Source organism: Entelurus aequoreus, linkage group LG10 (genome assembly GCF_033978785.1).
Source record: "Entelurus aequoreus isolate RoL-2023_Sb linkage group LG10, RoL_Eaeq_v1.1, whole genome shotgun sequence".
NCBI classification, from domain to species: Eukaryota; Metazoa; Chordata; class Actinopteri; order Syngnathiformes; family Syngnathidae; genus Entelurus; species Entelurus aequoreus.
Window position 1 is genome coordinate 77,521,856 of NC_084740.1, and position 20,326 is coordinate 77,542,181.

The 20,326-nt window shown below is 40.2% G+C and overlaps 1 protein-coding gene across 17 annotated transcripts in view; it reads left to right on the forward strand.

Moving 5' to 3' along the window:
• Positions 1 to 20,326, forward strand: part of mycbp2 (MYC binding protein 2) — a 121,317-nt gene that overhangs the window by 38,398 nt on the left and 62,593 nt on the right. For 10 of the 17 annotated variants that reach the window (XM_062061754.1, XM_062061760.1, XM_062061764.1 and 7 more), the window contains exons 15-33: positions 1,151 to 1,355; positions 1,424 to 1,569; positions 3,427 to 3,537; positions 5,070 to 5,174; positions 7,997 to 8,116; positions 11,601 to 11,682; positions 11,761 to 11,878; positions 11,942 to 12,300; positions 13,112 to 13,284; positions 14,337 to 14,462; positions 14,539 to 14,666; positions 14,739 to 14,830; positions 16,393 to 16,527; positions 16,614 to 16,697; positions 16,773 to 16,869; positions 16,974 to 17,166; positions 18,609 to 18,883; positions 19,043 to 19,273; positions 19,340 to 19,531. In XM_062061754.1, the coding sequence (XP_061917738.1) occupies positions 1,151 to 1,355; positions 1,424 to 1,569; positions 3,427 to 3,537; positions 5,070 to 5,174; positions 7,997 to 8,116; positions 11,601 to 11,682; positions 11,761 to 11,878; positions 11,942 to 12,300; positions 13,112 to 13,284; positions 14,337 to 14,462; positions 14,539 to 14,666; positions 14,739 to 14,830; positions 16,393 to 16,527; positions 16,614 to 16,697; positions 16,773 to 16,869; positions 16,974 to 17,166; positions 18,609 to 18,883; positions 19,043 to 19,273; positions 19,340 to 19,531 (2,972 nt within the window). The remainder of the gene's footprint in view (positions 1 to 1,150; positions 1,356 to 1,423; positions 1,570 to 3,426; positions 3,538 to 5,069; positions 5,175 to 7,996; positions 8,117 to 11,600; positions 11,683 to 11,760; positions 11,879 to 11,941; positions 12,301 to 13,111; positions 13,285 to 14,336; positions 14,463 to 14,538; positions 14,667 to 14,738; positions 14,831 to 16,392; positions 16,528 to 16,613; positions 16,698 to 16,772; positions 16,870 to 16,973; positions 17,167 to 18,608; positions 18,884 to 19,042; positions 19,274 to 19,339; positions 19,532 to 20,326) is intronic. The other 7 variants (XM_062061756.1, XM_062061758.1, XM_062061772.1 and 4 more) reach the window with 5 other exon arrangements.

The following is a 20,326-nucleotide window of genomic DNA, read 5'->3' on the forward strand; positions in this document are numbered from 1 at the left end:
GTCTGCTTTTTGGTGCAATATCTACATAGGTGTATAGAGGCCCATTTCCAGAAACTATCACTCCGTGTTCTAATGGTACAATGTGTTTGCTCATTGGCTCAGAAGGCTAATTGATGATTAGAAAACCCTTGTGCAATCATGTTCACACATCTGAAAACACTTTAGCTCCTTACAGAAGCTACAAAACTGACCTTCCTTTGAGCAGATTGAGTTTCTGGAGCATCACACTTGTGGGGTCAATTAAACGCTCAAAATGGCCAGAAAAAGAGAACTTTCATCTGAAACTCGACAGTCTATTCTCGGTCTTAGAAATGAAGGCTATTCCACTAAATTGTTTGGGTGACCCCAAACTTTTGAACGGTAGTGTAAGTACACAAAGACACTTTACATTAACAAAACAGAAGAAAAAAATACATAAAAACAACACAGGAGACTTTAATTAAGATATAAGAAAACAGCTTAAAAAGAAAGAAAATACATATAAAGAACAGTTTGAGAAAAAGTGAGAAGCAGGGAGGGGCAGGGGGATTTAGCTGAGGAAGGCAAGTCTGAAGAAGTGGGTTTTGAGGGCAGTTTTAAAGGAGGAAAGGGTGGGGGTAGGAAGTGGGTTTCACAGGGAGGCGGCAGCAACCGAAAAAACCTTGTTGCCTCAGATCCGGCGCTTAGTCTTGGAGATTTGCAGGAGGTTGACCTCGCCAGACTTGAGGGATCGGGAGGACACATAGTAGTGACGGGGTCGTAGATGTAGTGGGGAGCTTGGTTAGCCAGAGAAGGTAACGGAGGACTGGTGGGATGTGTTCTCTGGAGCGTGTCCCGGTGAAAAGGCAAATTCTGCACATACTGTAATTTGTTGATGACTTTGGTGGTGGTGCCATAGAGGAGACTATTGCAGTAATCAATCTTAGATTAGATGAAATAGTGTAGGAGTGTTTCAGCAGCAGTAGAAGACTGTTTGGGTCAGTGTTACGGATTTGTCTTCTTCGGTGGGTATGAGGTGTGTTAAGAAGCAGACTACTGTATAGAGTTGCAATGACAAGCTACATTCACAGAGAGTCCCATTATAATGTGTTTATGAGCATGTTTCACACTAGTACGGCTATACAGTATATGTTTATAAATGGGCTTGCTTCGTCATTGTGCCCGTCTGCAGCATTCGGCGTGGAGAACATGGCAACAGCCATGGACGAGGACCTGGAGGACGAGCTGGAGGAGAAGGAAGAGAAGAGCATGATGTGTCAGCCCGGCATGCACAAGTGGAAGCTGGACCAGTGCATGGTTTGCACCGTGTGTGGCGACTGCACGGGCTATGGCGCTAGCTGTGTCAGCAGCGGACGGCCTGATAGAGTACCAGGAGGGTAAGAAGACACACAGATTGTCTTTCAAATCATCATTTTTGTCCACTTACTTATTTTTTATGCGCTAGTATCTGTGGCTGTGGATCTGGAGAGTCTGGGTGCTCGGCATGTGGATGCTGCAAGGCGTGCGCCAGGGAGCTTGATGGCCAGGAAGCCAGACAGAGAGGCATATTTGATGCTGTCAAGGAGATGATTCCATTGGACCTCCTGCTCGGTAAGTGCAACCACCCCTCTAATCTTTGTCCCTTTCTGTAACATCACTTACTTTACTGCAAATGCACTTGTTAAGCACCACAAAACATTGATAGAGTGGCTGTTTTAAAGAAGGCGAACAGCTGCTGTGGCTGTAGGCAACTTCCTGATACAGTTTTTAATGTAACTCCACAAGATGACAGTAGCTGCATTTTCAGTATCACAAACAGCTTTATATACCTTTGCATGCGCTCTAAAGTGTTGGCGTAAAACTCATGCGTCTTAAACTCATCAGCTCATCAGATATTAATGCTGATTGAGCAGTTTGCTCTTACAACATTGATGATTGATTGAACAGAGCAGCAACAGAACCTATGAATCAAAATGTATTTACATAGCCCTTAATCACAAATGTCTCAGAGGGCATTACAAACTCAGGACAACATCCCCTGATCTAAACCCACATGCAAGGAAAACTCAAAAGACCCCTGTCAGGTTCAAACCCTGTTGACATCTATTAAAAAAGACAAAAGGCAAGGAATCAAACAGAGACAGAATTCAATTTGGACTCAATTTAGGAGAGACATGGCCACTGTACTCTCTGTACAGTCCTGCACCACGCTCTGACGAAGAAGGTTTTCGTCTTCTCTTTTATTTAGATGTTCAATGTTTACGCAACAACACATTTCTCAACAGGAATGGGTTGTATGTAAACAGTCCTTGTTTTTGGTCACATTGAAGTCAAAAGAAGAAGATCCCTCGGGCTTGGGCTTGGGCTTGTCCTGGATTCAGCTTGATCAGGTTTTCGAGGACAATGGATGACCCCTCCCGTCTGTTTCTATCGTACACAGCGGAATCTTCCAAGCGTTTGGCTTGGTGCAACAGAGACAGCTTCTTGTCTGTTCATTGGAAACTCAGAATGGGTAGTTTTTGTGATAACTTACTCACAATTATTCCAACAACCCCTGCTGGGGAACCTTGAGAATGGACAGCAGCTGTAGGGACCTGGATGTTGAGTGGGTACAGTTATTTAATTGTTAAATTAATAGACCCTGTTGGAGTCAAGTCCATTGGGGAGCTAACAGATAGTCATAAAGTGATCTTTCGATCCCAGCCAGCTGTGCATGGAAGAGTGGTCCAACTCGGGTCAGTTAGCATCTCATCCAGACTGGTACCTCTCTAGTAAACATCCGTGGCCACCTGGTATCCTCTCCCGGCAGGAGACGGGGCAGAAAAGTGGCAGATCAGCTCGTCTAAAATGGGGTTTATCTTAAAGCTATAGTATATAAATGAGTTTTGAGGAGGGACTTAAATGCATCAACTGTTAAGCAGTATAAATGATAATAACTTAGCATGTGGTCAAAGGGAGCTACGTTTGTTTCTTCCACTTCCTTGTGCATGCCAAATCATGATAAAAGTTAGAAAATGAGTTGTCCATTGTGTAAAATAATTGCCCCAATTATTGCCCCGGTGGTGTAAGTAAATAAACAAATATAAAAAATAAATAATTTGAGCATTTGCAGTATTTACGCATGTTGAGCACACAGACATCGTAAGCATGGTTGACATTCATGCATCCACTCACGATATTCGGTGAATACATGATATCTAAGCCAACAGGAAGAAAGGTACATAGTTTGCAGACTATTCACATGATGTCCAAGCAGCTGCCCATGTTCTATGCCTGTTGCTTTTATGCTGCATTCCACGCACCTGTGTCACTTATGTTTGTGTTTTGTTCTCATCGCTTGTCTCTCCATCGTCATTCACTCATTGATGTCTTGTCTTGTTCTGCTCCTCCTCTTCCCCCCTCCTGCATCTGTCTGGCCTGCCTGTCTGCCTGCCTGACGCCCCTCATCCCTTTTGTTTTGGTTATCAGCTGTGCCTGTCCCTCCCCCTCCAGGCGTGAACATCGAGGAGCACATTCAGATCCGTCAGGAGGAGAAACGGCAAAGGATCAACCGTCGACACAGGCTGGAGGAGGGACGCGGTAGGTAATCGGGTCTGGACAGATGGGGGGACCAGGGTGCACGCCAGGATGCTATTTAATATTTGCCCGTTTTTGGCTGGTTGCACACATAAGACTTGTCCTAATATTACGAGATCTACAAAAAAGGTTGACAAAATTAAATTTGGAACATTATGAAAATATGAGAATCATCAAACTTTTCAGTTCTAATCTTACAAGAGTGAACCCGTAATTTTACGAGGATAAAGTTGGAATATTATATAAAATAAACATCCAAATGTTACAAGAGTGAACTTGCAGGTTTATGAGACTGAAGTAGTAATATTAGAAAAATGATGTTGAAATATTACAAGAACAAGAGAGAATTAAGTTAGAATATTAAAAGATCAATGTAAAATATTTCAAAAAATGTATTTAATATATAATGACTCAAAATTTTAGGCAATAAAACTTGGATTATTACAAGATGGAAGTCCATATATTACTAGAATTCTAAGTTTACAAGACTAAAGTTGGAATGTTAAAAAAAATTAATAAATAAAAAATATTACAAAACAAATGTAAGAAATAGTTCAAAAAATTCAGCATAGAAAGTTGTAATTTTACAGGATTAAACTTGGTTTAAAAAAAAAATAAAGTCCAAACCTCTAATTTTATGAGATTTAATTGGAAATTTTAAAGAAACCGTGTCAAAGTATTACAAAAACAATTTAATAAATGATATGATTCTGAATTTTATGAGAATATTAAAAGACATCGGTCTAAATATTACAAGAATTGACACAATATTTTACGAGAATAAAGTTGAAATAGGACAGTAATAATGTCGAAATGTTACAAAAATATTTGATGAAATAGATTCAGAATATTATTCGAAATAAATGTAAAATGTTACTGTAATACATTTGTTAATAAACTAGAATACATTTGGAATACTACGATATCAAAGTGGAAATATTCGCAAAATGTAATATTGATAAGAATGAATACTGAAATACTGTGGTAGAAAAAGTTGTGGCTTTATCACAATTCAATTTGAATATTACCAGAAAAATGACACATTTTTATGGGATTTAAGTCAGAATGTTTGAGGAAAAATAAATTTTTTTATCACTTTTTTTTTTTTAGAATAGGGACACTACACAGTTATTGCATGAAATACTTTTTTAAAATTAAACTATTCCGTTTTTATTCACATAACCTCATCACTTCTTATATTTTTATTTATATCCTTCTTGTAAGTGTGGCTTTAACACTACTGTATATGGTACGCCATCCCATACCCACACATACACATGGTCACCCATATTGCTTGTTGGGTCAGTGAGCGTGAAGAGGTGGTCATGACAAAAACATCCAACAATACATTCCATATCTTTAAGGTGCTGCGCTTGGGCCTTGGTGACTTCCCCCATGCTTCTTTGCTATTTTTTTAATCATCCTCTCTCGTGCATTGTGGTGGTGGTAGCGTGGTATTATTATTATTACCCTTTGTTGTTTCCCATTGATCTGTGAGCATTGTGCATGCATGTGAAAGTTTCTTTCTCTCCCAGGCCCCATTGTTTTCCCCGGTACCATTTTAATGAACCAGCGCGAGCAGGCCCTAGCCAGAATAAGACCCCTTCAGGCACTAAGGCATAAACGGGACAAGCACAAAGGTACTATGGTCTTCACTAACTCAATGGGCGCAGAGATGCCACCCTTTTTTTTTTTAACCATCCCGCCCACCTCCTCTTTGTCACTCTCTGATGGAGCGCACTCGCAAACGTTAAGTGTCGCCTGATGGCAAAATGCTGGTTCTATAGTGTTTATATTTATAGACACTGTGGGTTTAAGCCTCAAGATGGTTTAATTATAAAGTTAATTAACTTTTTTGCCAATGGGAGAAAGAAACGTCTTGGGTCTTTTTTTTTGGTAGTAAATATCAAATGTTCAACAAAAAGTACACTGGACCCTGGGAAATAGTAGGGCTGTGAATCTTGAAATGGACCATTCTGAGTTTATGGACAAACGTCCAAATATCCTTTATTTAACTATGTTAAATAAACCAATACAGACAATTCTAAAATGTGGAACTAGTGCAGACACAAAAAGGGCAAAACACTGGCAAGAGACGAGGAGAAGCCCTGCTAACCGCTAAGCTAGCTTGTATGTGAAGTGGTGAAACAAGAAAAGAGTTAAGTGTTTTGTACACCAAAGCAGAAGTCCAACTGTGACCATGTTACAAAAGAGAGTAACCAGCTAAGAAGTATATTATTAAATCAGGAGAGAGCATCATATCCACAGAGTGTGACAACACTGTCAGCCATATAGATATGAATGGGTGGATAGTAGATATGACACACCTCTATGAGCTGTGTGCTTACGGCAACCGGGGACAAAGTGTCTGGGAATTCTGTGGTTATGGAAGGCACAAAAAAAATCAAACAAGGATGCCTGGTCGCCACTTAGGAATGTCGCTTAGTAGGCTGCTACAGTTCTCACGTATCCAGTCTTTAATTTACATATATCTATGCTGTGTGGGATCATATCCAAAAACAGTAAATGACGCAGTACGTTACCACATACGTCAGCATATATATATATATATATATATGCAAAGTATATATCGCTTGTCCCTTTCGGGGTCGCGGGGGGTGCTGGAGCCTATCTCAGCTGCACACGGGCAGAAGGCAGGGTACACCCTGAACAAGTCGCCACCTCATCGCAGGGAAATCACAGATAGACTGACAACATTCACACTCACATTCAAACACTAGGGCCAATTTTATATATATATATATATATATATATATATATATATATATATATATATATATATATATATATATATATATATATATATATATATATATATATATAGGTTGATTGGCAACACTAAATTGGCCCTAGTGTGTGAATGTGAATGTCTGTCTATCTGTGTTGGCCCTGCGATGATGTGGCGACTTGTCCAGGGTGTACCCCACCATGTACTGTATATGTATATATATGTGTGTATATATATATGTGTATATATATATATATATATATATATATATATATATGTGTGTGTGTATATATATATATATATATATATATATATATATATATATATATATATGTATGTATGTATGTATGTATGTATGTATGTATGTACGTATGTACATATATATATGTATATATATATATGTACGTATGTACGTATGTACATATATATATGTATATGTATATGTATGTATGTATATGTATGTATGTATGTATATATATATATGTATATATGTACATATATATGTATGTATATACTGTGTATATATATATATATATATGTATATGTATGTATGTACATATATATGTATGTATATATATATATGTGTATATATATATGTATGTATATATATGTATGTATATATATATATATATGTATGTATATATATATATATATATGTATATATATGTATGTATATATATATATATGCATATATGTATGTGTATATATATATATATATATATATATATATATATATATATATATACATGTATGTATGTATGTATATATATATATATATATGTATATGTATATATATATATGCATATATGTATGTGTATATATATATATATATATATATATATATATATATATATATATATATATGTATATATATATATATATATATATATATATATATATATATATATATATATATATATATATATATATATACATACATGTATGTATGTATGTATAAGCAGTAAAATCAATAAATTACTCTCTTCCTTTGGTAGAAGGTTACCATAGCAGCTGGCCATTAGACATTAGTTTGAAATCTGGATTATTGTCTCGACATGTTTCCCTGCAATTTCGGTGTAATTCCAAGTTGTTTGAATGCTGATATATTCCGAGGGTCCACTGTACATTGAATACTTGACAAATGTCCACTTCAGCATCTTTCCCGATGACGAAGAAGCCGCTGTCTTGTTGGCGTTTACGTCTAGGACCTCCTACTACAGTTTTGGAGTTCTTTGTCCACTCACTTGTCTATTTGAGCTGAACTTTCAACTCTCCTTGTTAAATGTTTGGGGGCCGTGATCCAGTCAATAGTTACTTTTCCAATCAGCCAAATCAGTAGGCTCTGGTCTGGTTGGCTTCTGTTTGTGAGGTAAACCACAAATATAACTTGATGGTTGCATGCGGCTCCCAAAAAAAGCAATTATTCTATTCACTCTGATTCATGGTTGCACTTTTCCAACTTTTGCACCACATATCAGGCTCAAGGTAAACCAGATTCCTCACAAAACAGTTTTTATTATGCAGCGCTTTCATTCTCTGCATGTCCATCCCCTCCTCTCCTTTCCCCTCCAGCAGCATAGTTTTGCCCCTGCCTCCCAGGACTGTACCAGAGGTCTTCTTGGTCTTCTTGTCAGAGCTGAGCATCACTCGCCTCCCGAGCCCTCTTCCACTCAAAACATAACTTGTGTGAATTATTGTTTTCATTTATTTTAGATGGAAGCAGCGAGCGTGGCGAGAAAGATGCCAGTAAGATAACCACCTACCCGCCCGGGGCAGTCAGGTTTGACTGCGAAGTGCGAGCTGTGCAGGTCAGCTGCGGTTTTCATCACTCAGGTGGGTGACTCCTTGTGGATCAAACATGAAGGTTAAGTCTTGGACACACTTGGCAGCTCAAATCCGCTTTGTTTGATTGGTCTGAGTGGTTCCCTAGCGCATACACAAAGGGCCTGATCTACTAAAAGTCTGCATAGTTTTGAAGTCTGGATAGTGCACGCAAAGCTGATCTACTAAACTTGTGCGCAGATACATTTCTCTTAGCCTGTCTGTCTTCATAAATTTGCTGAATATATGCTAATTATCAGAACATGCACAATACTGGGAGGAAAAGATGTAAATATAGTTATTCAGCACGAGGAATGGGTACCGTTCACATTTGAACTGATACGGTACCAATTCCCGATACCTGGAAATCGATAATGGTACTCAACGGTACCAATTTTCGGTAATTTTGTGTGTGTTAATAAATATTGTTTTTTTATCATGGCCCCACTATGGACTGGACTCTCACTATTATGTTAGATCCACTATGGACTGGACTCTCACTATATTATGTTAGATCCACTATGGACTGGACTCTCACTATTATGTTAGATCCACTATGGACTGGACTCTCACTATTATGTTAGATCCACTATGGACTGGACTCTCACTATTATGTTAGATCCACTATGGACTGGACTCTCACACTATTATGTTAGATCCACTATGGACTGGACCCTCACACTATTATGTTAGATCCACTATGGACTGGACTCTCACTATTATGTTAGATCCACTATGGACTGGACTCTCACACTATTATGTTAGATCCATTATGGACTGGACTCTCACACTATTATGTTAGATCCACTATGGACTGGACTCTCACTATTATGTTAGATCCACTATGGACTGGACTCTCACTATATTATGTTAGATCCACTATGGACTGGACTCACACTATTATGTTAGATCCACTATGGACTGGACTCTCACTATTATGTTAGATCCACTATGGACTGGACTCTCACACTATTATGTTAGATCCATTATGGACTGGACTCTCACACTATTATGTTAGATCCACTATGGACTGGACTCTCACTATTATGTTAGATCCACTATGGACTGGACTCTCACTATTATGTTAGATCCACTATGGACTGGACTCTCACTATTATGTTAGATCCACTATGGACTGGACTCTCACACTATTATGTTAGATCCACTATGGACTGGACCCTCACACTATTATGTTAGATCCACTATGGACTGCTCTCACTATTATGTTAGATCCACTATGGACTGGACTCTCACACTATTATGTTAGATCCACTATGGACTGGACTCTCACACTATTATGTTAGATCCACTATGGACTGGACTCTCACTGTTATGTTAGATCCACTATGGACTGGACTCTCACACTATTATGTTAGATCCACTATGGACTGGACTCTCACTATTATGTTAGATCCACTATGGACTGGACTCTCACTATTATGTTAGATCCACTATGGACTGGACTCTCACTATTATGTTAGATCCACTATGGACTGGACTCTCACACTATTATGTTAGATCCACTATGGACTGGACTCTCACTATTATGTTAGATCCACTATGGACTGGACTCTCACTATTATGTTAGATCCACTATGGACTGGACTCTCACTATTATGTTAGATCCACTATGGACTGGACTCTCACTATTATGTTAGATCCACTATGGACTGGACTCTCACTATTATGTTAGATTCACTATGGACTGGACTCTCACTATTATGTTAGATCCACTATGGACTGGACTCTCACTATTATGTTAGATCCACTATGGACTGGACTCTCACTATATTATGTTAGATCCACTATGGACTGGACTCTCACTATTATGTTAGATTCACTATGGACTGGACTCTCACTATTATGTTAGATCCACTATGGACTGGACTCTCACTATTATGTTAGATCCACTATGGACTGGACTCTCACACTATTATGTTAGATCCACTATGGACTGGACTCTCACTATATTATGCTAGATCCACTTGACGTCCATTGCACCCGGTCTCGTTGTTATCCCATTGGGTTGAGTTTTTCCTTGCCCTGATGTGGGATCTCAGCCGAGGATGTCGTTGTGGCTTGTGCAGCCCTTTGAGACACTCGTGATTTAGGGCTATATAAGTAAACATTGATTGATTGATTGATCATAAAATCAAATTTTTTATTGCAACATTTAAAATGAGCTGATTATGATAACTGCTGTCCAGTGTTGTTTTATTATATAATTTATATGTCTCATTTGCAAGTATGACATTAAAGGGGCTGTTTGCAACATTTACACTGATGTCTAGAGGGCGCTAACTTTCCAATGTTGTTAGCTATTAATAGCGATTTGGATAGCTGGTGTTAGCTGTCATTCAGATGTGTGGAATATGTACTGTACTGTGCAATCTACTAATAAAAGTCTCAATCAATAAAATAAAAAAAAACGCCACCTTGCATAGAAATATTCAACAGATCAAACTTGTGGTATGTTTGCTTAAAATGCTCTCTGTACGTGTTAATTTCATTGCTCCTTTTGTCAGTTATTAATGATTAGCACCACTTTGCACAATATAAATAAACAGAGCAACTCTAAATAAGCCACAAAATCAGCGATGAATCTCAAAAAATGATGAGTCATGTATAAAAGCAGAATAATAATGTTGTTTATTCTGACAGCATACGCTCCTTAACCACGGATGTTTACCAGAAAGGCGGTGTGGGTTGTTATACGGTCAGTGATCAGGTCAAAGCATACGTCAGTGCAATGATGAGTGGGAGACTCGGTGGCAAATTTTGCATCATCACCACCTTGTTAATTGCAATATTTTTGCGGAAGATCTATGATAGGAGTGTGCAAACTTTTTTCACTGTGAAAATGAGTGATTCATATTTTTCATTTTCAAAACCAACACAGTATATGGATTTTTTTTTTACAGAAAGTAAACCGCGTGCATGTTAGCTTTGTGTCGTTAGCGTCTACTTTTTGTGGTTACATTACACCAGTTTGCTGTTTTAGTCTTCTTTTAATACTCTGTTTTTTTAATGTAATAGTATTTTTACGATTGTTAAAAAAAACCTAATTCATGACATTCTGACAATAAAATGTGTCAACATGTGAGGGTCTTTTTTTAAGTTAATCATGCAAGCAAGTAATTAACTGCAAAATTCCAAAGTGTGATTAATCTATTTGAAAAAAATGTATTGTTTAATAGCGCAAACATATTTATTATTATTATCAAGTGATGGTGCATGTGCCCTTTTCCACTTCATGGTAGCTACTTGGCTTGTCTGTACTCGCTATTAACACTTTTCCATTGGCAAAAGCAGGTCCTATGCTGAGATATTTCCACGTTCTGAGTGCTGATTGGTTGAGTAGTTTTGTCCCCATCGCTTCGTTTCACAGCAGCATTTGAGGATACACATGTAGAAAGGACAAAATGCCCAGAGAGTAGAGCTAATCCAAGCATTTGCTGTGCTGTGCATAACATTTAATGGCTGCCTTGTTTTGCAGTGGTGCTGATGGAGAATGGAGACGTCTACACGTTTGGTTATGGTCAACATGGCCAGCTTGGACATGGGGACGTTAACTCCAGGTGCCGCTGCAGTTGCTTTTGCAGACATACAGTAAACAAAAACTGGACTCACAAGCTAAAAACTGTTTTTCCATGTAGGGGTTCTCCAACTCTGGTCCAGGCTCTCCCTGGTCCCAGTGTTCAAGTAACAGCAGGCAGCAACCACACAGTTGTTCTTCTTGTGGACGGACAGGTCTTCACCTTTGGTAGTTTCTCGGTGAGAATGAACAAGAAAATCCCCCCCCGAGACACTCGATGAACTGAAACATTCATCTTTCAGAAAGGACAACTGGGCCGCCCCATCCTCGACATGCCGTACTGGAACGCCAAGCCGTCACCCATGCCGAACATCGGCGCCAAGTACGGAAGGAAGGCCACTTGGGTCGGCGCCAGCGGAGACCAGACGTTCCTGCGGATAGACGAGGCCCTCATCAACTCCCACGTGTTGTCTACCTCCGAGATCTTTGCGAGTAAACACATCATCGGGCTGGTGCCCTCCTCCGTGTCTGAGCCGCCTCCTTTCAAGTGCTTACTCATCAACAAAATGGACGGAAGCTGCCGCACCTTCAATGACTCAGAGCAGGAGGACCTACAGGGATTTGGACTGTGTCTGGACCCTGTTTATGATGTTATATGGAGGTCAGTACCTTTATTTGACCCAGGGATGTCAAACATGCAGCCCGTGGGCCGGATCTGGCCCGCAAACAGGTTCAATCCGGCCCGCGAGATGAGTTTGCTAAATGTAAAATTGAGCTGCATTTTTAAATGAAAGAAACTGCTGTGCTAAAAGTGTCCATTGGATGTCACAATAGCAATTCTGTTAGGCAAGCAAATAGTTTATATCGGGGCGTGCAAGTATACCAAGCAAGAGGTACACAGTAAAGCAGGGCTGTGACTCCTCCTCCTCGAGCCCTATGTAAAACAAACAGGAGTAAAATAAACAATTGGTAACGCCACTTAAAATGCTGCGTGAGACACTGCACCTGGATATAGTTGATACATAGAAGCATTTTTATTTATGCCTAATTTTGTTTTTGTTCAATCATAGATGGGCTGTGATTTAAAGCTTAAGTGGTTTGTAGAAACACTAAGTCTAATTTCATTGTGTTTTTGAAACTGCACCAATTTTTTCCCTCATATTTTTTTTACTAACTTGAAGTGTTTTGTCAAGAGGATTATTTGTGATACGTACATTTTCAGAATGTCATTGTTCTATTTTGGGCCGGAGTAAAACAAAAAAAAAACTATCTGAAGTTGTCTTAGTTGTATTTTGAAGTTATTATGCCATGATTTTACCCGTCCGGCCCACGTGTGAATAGATTTTCCTCCATGAGCTAAAGTGAGTTTGACACCCGTGATTTAAGCCGTATGCACTGGCAGTATTAAGCCAAGGAACAACCTAAGGCAGTTTGATACTGGCATCCCTAAGGTTTCCTATGTGCCTTTTTAGGTTCCTACCAGCTTCAAGAGAGATGTGGTGCTACAATGCGGTGATCGCCGACGCCAGGATGCCCTCCGTCACAGACTTGCAGGCTCGCTGCAGCATCCTCAGCCCGGAGCTGGCTTTGCCCGCGGGGTCGCACGCAACCACCACCCGCTCCCATGGCGCGCTACACATTCTAGGTAATGACGCACAAAATAACTAGTCCGTCGCTTCTTTGGCTTAGGGCAGGGGTGTCCAAAGTGCGGCCCGGGGGCCATTTGCAGCCCGCAGCTAATTGTTTACCGGCCCGCCACACATTCTGGAAATACTATTGTAAAAATAAAAAAGAACATTAAAAAAAGTGGAATGAGGTGAAATCTAACGAGCAAAAGTTGCAATGTTGACACAGAAGCTGCCACGCAGGCTGTTTTTTTTTCTTTTGTCTTTCTTTCTTTTCTTTTTTTTTGCCATTGCTCAAAAAATAATAATACTGACAAAAAATCCATGTTATAATGAATTATTTTCAGGGCTCCTATTACTTCAAATATTTCACTTTAAAATGTTTTATGTGGTAAATATTGCATATATTGTGTAGTAGCCATATAAAAACATCAAAGTTTTCTTTGACAAAAGCGCATAGAACAAACAAAATAATAGTTCCAGCATAAAATGGACAGATATATCTGAAGTTGATCTCGTAACTTAAGTGTTGAAAGTAAAAGAAAAACCAAAAAGAAATTGTATCACTTTATGAGTGGGGCACCTTTTGGATTCCAAATATATTTAGTGATTTTTTATTTATCTTTTCACTGTGATTACTCAAAAATATGAAAGAATTAAAATCTATGGTGTCCTGCATTATTGACATTTTAGGGCTCTAATTACTAAATACTGCATATTTCAGTTTTACTATAAAAAAACTAAGTTGTTTTTGACAGAAAAGCCATAAAACATTTTTTTAAATTTGTATTACGTTATATCAACTTGAAGTTGATATAGAGATTTCCTGTAAGCGTTAAATAAATAAAAAATAATAATAATCTGACTCATTTTTAACATTTTAATGACTGAGACCCTTTATGGTCCCCGGGACCCCTAAAGGTAAAATAAATAAAAAATCCATATATTTTGTTATGGTTTGAAAATGAAAAATATCAAAATGGCCCCCACATGCTTGGAAAAAGTTTGGACACCCCTGGCTTAGGGCTAAGGTATGACGTCATTTCACTTGGTGCTATGCTGCCGCGGACAGGTTGCTTGGACACACTGGCGGCCATGCAGGAGTTGAAGATGGGCGTGGCCAGCGCCGAGGAGGAGACGCAGTCGGTGATGAAGGTCTACTCCAAGGAGGACTACAGCGTGGTGAACCGCTTTGAGAGTAGGTCTTCTGAGATTTATTGCACTTTAACGGTGACATATACCCGAGCACTCAGCAGCAATGCGGGATGTTGTAGGTCACGGTGGCGGTTGGGGCTACTCTGCGCACTCTGTGGAGGCCATCCGCTTTTGTGCTGATGCAGACATCTTGCTAGGCGGGCTGGGCCTGTTTGGGGGACGAGGCGAGTACACCGCTAAGATCAAGGTATGTAGCCTCCAATACTTCCCTCCCTCCTACTTTCATACACATCCTTTTAATTAAGGGTTGTTTTAACAGCTGTTTGAACTGGGTCCTGATGGTGGCGACCATGAAACCGATGGAGATCTGCTGGCCGAGACGGACGTACTGGCCTACGACTGCGCTGCCAGGTAGAGTTGATACTGTATTTCTTATAAAAAAGGAAATAGAAAATGTCAATGGCAGGCACAGCCCACAGAGTAGTCAAGGCATCTGTAAAACTGACATTTATGGTGGAGCCTAAAAAAAGAGCCACATTTTTAACATTGACCGTAAATTTGAAAAGAACAATTGATCCAAAAGTAAAATAAATGATTCCCCTATGCAACTTTTTATGGTAATATCCTGTTGATCCTCATCATACCCACTAATCATGACAACGTGGCCATGTGGAATAGAGCTAATAACCTTGACATTTTTGTGGCAACTCTTAAGAAAGACCATCTTGGTTTGTCGCCATGTTGGCATACGGCGTAAGCTAAAATGCTTCAAAGATGTTATCGCACATCTGTCTCGCATACATGTTTTTTAGGGTGGGGGGGGGGTCTCGTTTTAGTCAAAGTCTCTCCAAGGTGTTTGTCAAAATATGAACCCCGGTTTTGACCCCAAATAGCAGGTCAACTCCCAAATGGATGACTTCCTGTTTGTTTGCCAACATGGGTTTTAAGTAGGGATGTCCGATAATGGCTTTTTGCAGATATCCGATATTCCGATATTGTCCAACTCTTTAATTACCGATACCGATATCAACCGATACCGATATCAACCGATATATGCAGTCGTGGAATTAAGACATTATTATTCCTAATTTGGACAACCAGGTATGGTGAAGATAAGGTACTTTTTAAAAAAAATAATAAAATAAGATAACTAAATTAAAAACATTTTCTTGAATAAAAAAGAAAGTAAAACAATATAAAAACAGTTACATAGAAACTAGTAATGAATGAAAATGAGTAAAATGAAGTGTTAAAGGTTAGTACTATTAGTGGAGCAGCAGCACGCACAATCATGTGTGCTTACGGACTGTATCCCTTGCAGACTGTATTGATATATATTGATATATAATGTAGGAACCAGAATATTGATAACAGAAAGAAATGGGGGAAGGGAGTTTTTTTGGGTTGGTGCACTAATTGTAAGTGTATCTTGTGTTTTTTATGTTGATTTAATAAAAAATAAAAAATAAAACGATACAGATAATTAAAAAAACCGATACCGATAATTTCCGATATTACATTTTAACGCATGCCGATATTATCGGACATCCCCAGTTTTAAGACATTTACTTGGTGATTTTCCATGAAACTGGTAGCAGTGGCTAAATTAAAAAACAATGTATAGGGGGCGCTACCGAGTGAGTTTTTAACATTGTTGTTCAGGACCCCTGAAATATCACATTTTTCGCCAGACCTAACAATAAAAACACATCTAAACATCAATTATAATGATTTAAATGTAATAATAAAATATACAACGTTTTATATTAAAAACACAATTGAAGTCCTTCACTCTTTGGTTTACGCAGATAAGTAAACAAACTCGAAATGATGTAGAGTATTTGTGTGATATACAAGAAATATATTGTCATATTAAAGTCATATTGTGTTTTGATTGTTCTTGTTGTATTGTATAAAACCTTATGTTGTTGTTGTTGTTGTTGTTGTAATATATTTATTTATTTGGATTTCAGAGAGAAATATGCCATGATGTTCGACGAGCCAGTGCTGCTGCAGTCGGGCTGGTGGTACGTGGCCTGGGCCCGGGTGTCTGGTCCCAGCAGTGACTGTGGATCCCATGGACAAGCCACCATCACCACTGACGACGGGTATGACACTCTCCGTGCTGCCAATAAACCCCTGACATAGTCCTCTTTTAGAAGTCCTCTAAAATACAGTTTTTTTTCTTCTTTAGTGTGGTATTCCAGTTCAAAAGCTCCAAGAAGTCAAACAACGGCACAGATGTTAATGCGGGTCAAATACCTCAGCTGCTTTACCGGCAAGTAACATCTCTAATGTGGTGTTTAAGGTGATTAAAGCTTTTTTTTAATTTATGGACTTCATCCAACATTAGGCTTCCTTCCAACGACGGTAATGCATCCAAAGGGAAACAGCAGACCAGCGAGCCGGTTCATATTCTCAAGCGCTCGTTTGCTCGGACAGTCTCTGTGGTAACTAATGTCCCATTTATTTATTTATTTATTTATTTATTTTTTGGATACTGTCACTTGGTTTGACACTGCACTCAGCAAGTAACACCTTCTTGTCGCTATAGGAGTGCTTTGAGTCCCTGCTCAGCATCCTCCACTGGAGCTGGACCACCTTGGTGTTGGGTGTGGAGGAGCTGCGAGGCTTGAAGGGTTTCCAGTACACCGCCACCCTGCTGGACCTGGAGAGACTGCGCTTCGTGGGCACTTGCTGCCTCCGCCTGCTGAGGGTCTACATCTGTGAGATCTTCCCCATTGCCGGTGAGAGCATGTGCTGGATAACATTGCTCATAGAAAGGTACATCCCGACTGCTCATAAGTGGATGTTGGCTTTATTCCGGTGGCCAACCTGGACGTGTCTTATAATCAGTATGATCGTTCCTCACGCCAGTTATTAATGATAACCGCCATCTTCCGTAATTGTTCCTCTCTGTAGTTAATCACCACCTTATGATTGTACACGCACGAGTGCCCAAACTGTATGTGTTGTTATAATCAGTATGATTGTTCCTCACGCCAGTTATTAATGATAACCGCCATCTTACATAGTATGATCACACAAGCAAACGCATGAGTGCCCAACCTGGACGTGCCATATGATCAGTATGATTATGCCTCGCGCCAGTTATTAATGATGACTGCCACATTCCAATAATCATTCCTCTTGCTAGGTATTGGCAATAATCACCATCTTACATAGCATGATTGCACATGCACGAGTGCCCAAACCGGACATGTCATATAATTAGTATGATTGTTCTGCACACCGGTTATATTTGATAACTGCCACCCTGCATTATCGTTCTTCTCACTAGTTATTAGCTATAATCACCACCTTACATAGCATGATTGCACATGCACTAGTGCCCAACCTGGACGTATTGTATAATCAGTGTGCTCGTTCCTCATGCAAGGTATTAATGATAACCGTCAACCTACATAATTGTTCCTCCAGATAGTTATTACCGATAACCGCCACCTTACATAGCATGGTTGCACATGCACAAGTTCCCAACCTGGATGTGTTGTATAAGCAGTATAATCATTCCTCAAGCCGCTTGTCAACGATAACCAACACCTTGCATACTCGTTTTCGTCAGCTAGTTATGAACGATAACCACCACCGTACATAGCATGATCGCACAGGTGCCCAACCTAGACGTGTGGTATAATTTGTAATCGTTCTTCATGCCAGTTATTAATGATAACCGGCGCCTTGCATAATTGTTCCTCTCACTAGTTATTAATTACGCCAGCATAATTGCGCAGGCACGAGCACACTAAATAGTTCCCAACATTGACGTGTCATATAATCAGTATAGTTGTTTCTCATGGCAGTTATTGATAACTGCCACCTTTGGTTGTGGTCGGAGGGGCCGTAGGCGCAAACTGGCAGCCACGCTTCCGTCAGTCTACCCCAAGGCAGCTGTGGCTACAAATGTAGCTTACCACCACCAGGTGTGAAGGAATGATGGGTTCCCACTTCTCTGTGAGCGCTTTGAGTATCTAATAATAGAAAAGCGTGATATAAAATCGAATCCATTATTATTGTTATTTATTACCTTGCATAATTGTTTCCCTCAGCAAGTTATTATTGATTACTGCCAACTTACATAGCGTAATCGCACTGGCACACACACGAGTGTCAGTAAGTATAATCTTTTCCTCATGCCAAATAATATGACATGCAATCGGCTTCCTAGCAAGCACCAAAGCCGTGGTGGACGAGTCGAGCAAGCTGGCCGAGTGCGTGGGCAAGACGCGCAGTCTCCTCAAGAAGATCCTGTCGGAGAGCATGGACAACTGCCTGACCAAGCTGGACAACGACCCGCAGGGCTACTTGTCCCAGCCCCTCACCCTGCTGGAGGCCGTGCTGCAGGAGTGCCACAACACCTTCACCGCCTGCTTCCACTCCTTCTACCCGACTCCCGCGCTGCAGTGGGCCTGCCTCTGCGACCTGCTCAACTGCCTGGATCAGGTTAGCCGCTAATTTGTACTCTCCCTTTTTACGCGGCCCACAAAGAGAATGTCTCCTCAAGGAACAACAAAGTATATTAAATAGAAGTCGTAAGTTTAAATATGCATACACCTGAGGAAGATAAAAGCAGCGCAATAAAAGCCTTTTGGCGTTTCCCAGGATATTGCCGAGGCCAACTTTCGCACGTCCAGCAGCCGTCTGCTGGCGGCCGTGATGTCGGCTCTGTGCAACACCTCTGTGAAGTTGACATCCATCCTGCCCATCGCATACGACGGCGAGGTTCTGCTTCGGTCACTGGTCAAGCAAGTCAGCACTGAGAATGACTCCGCCCTGGCTCACCGCTTCCCCCTGCTGGTGGCCCACATGGAGAAGCTAAGCCACGTGAGCCTTGTAAACATCCTTTACTTAACATGCAGAGGAAATGTTGAGTGCGTCCTCATTGTTCTTCATCTATAGACCGAAGAGAACTTGATGGGAATGACAAGCTTCCGGGAGGTGCTGGAGAAGATGCTGGTGATTGTGGTGCTTCCAGTGAGGAAGAGTTTACGGAAAGAGGTGGAGCTCTTCTCGCCACACCTGGTGTCCAACACTTGTGGCTTGCTGGCCTCCATCGTCTCTGAGCTCACAGCCTCCGCCCTGGGCTCTGAGGTAGGCACCAGCAGACAACTGATTAATGCTTCACCTTTCAGAGTGTGATACCTTAAAGTGGGATGAATGTGTGTTGATGCCTTTCAAAGAGCAGTAACAGGAAATGGGTCAGTGCATCCTCCACCGTGTTCCAAAGTCAGGACTTGGTGTCATAGTAGCAACTCTCAGCATCAGCATCTTCTCACCTCTTGTCAAAGAGACATGCATAGTTTTTCACATTAAATGAAAGGGCATCACTTGAAATGTAATTATGAGCCAGTATTACATAAGTAAAGTACCAATGATTGTCACACACACACTAAAACCTCCATAGCATCAGTTCCGCAGTCAAACTGTTGGAAAACACTAACATGTTAACATTAACTGGCATACAAGTGTTAAACAATGTTAACTACTGTATACATCAATAAATAAACTCACCCTTTGACAACCACAGACAGGTAGTATTAGCATTTTTAAACATTCAAATGTAAAAAGAAGATAAAGGGGCTGTGCAACATTTACACAGATGCCTAAAGGGTGCTATCTTTCCAATGTATTTACACAATATATCTCGCCCTCTCACGGCTTGTGGGACGTAATGACGTAACTACATGCTGTATGTACTTAACACATGCACGCACATTAGCTTTGGGTGTTGCTAGCTAATGATAGCGATTTGGATCGCGAGCATTAGCTGTCATTAAATGTACATTTTATCATAACAACAACATGACTGCTCCCTGTGCGTACGTGTGGACGAGACAGGGTGAATAATCACCATAAACGCCAATCATTTTATTCAGGCCGGAATAA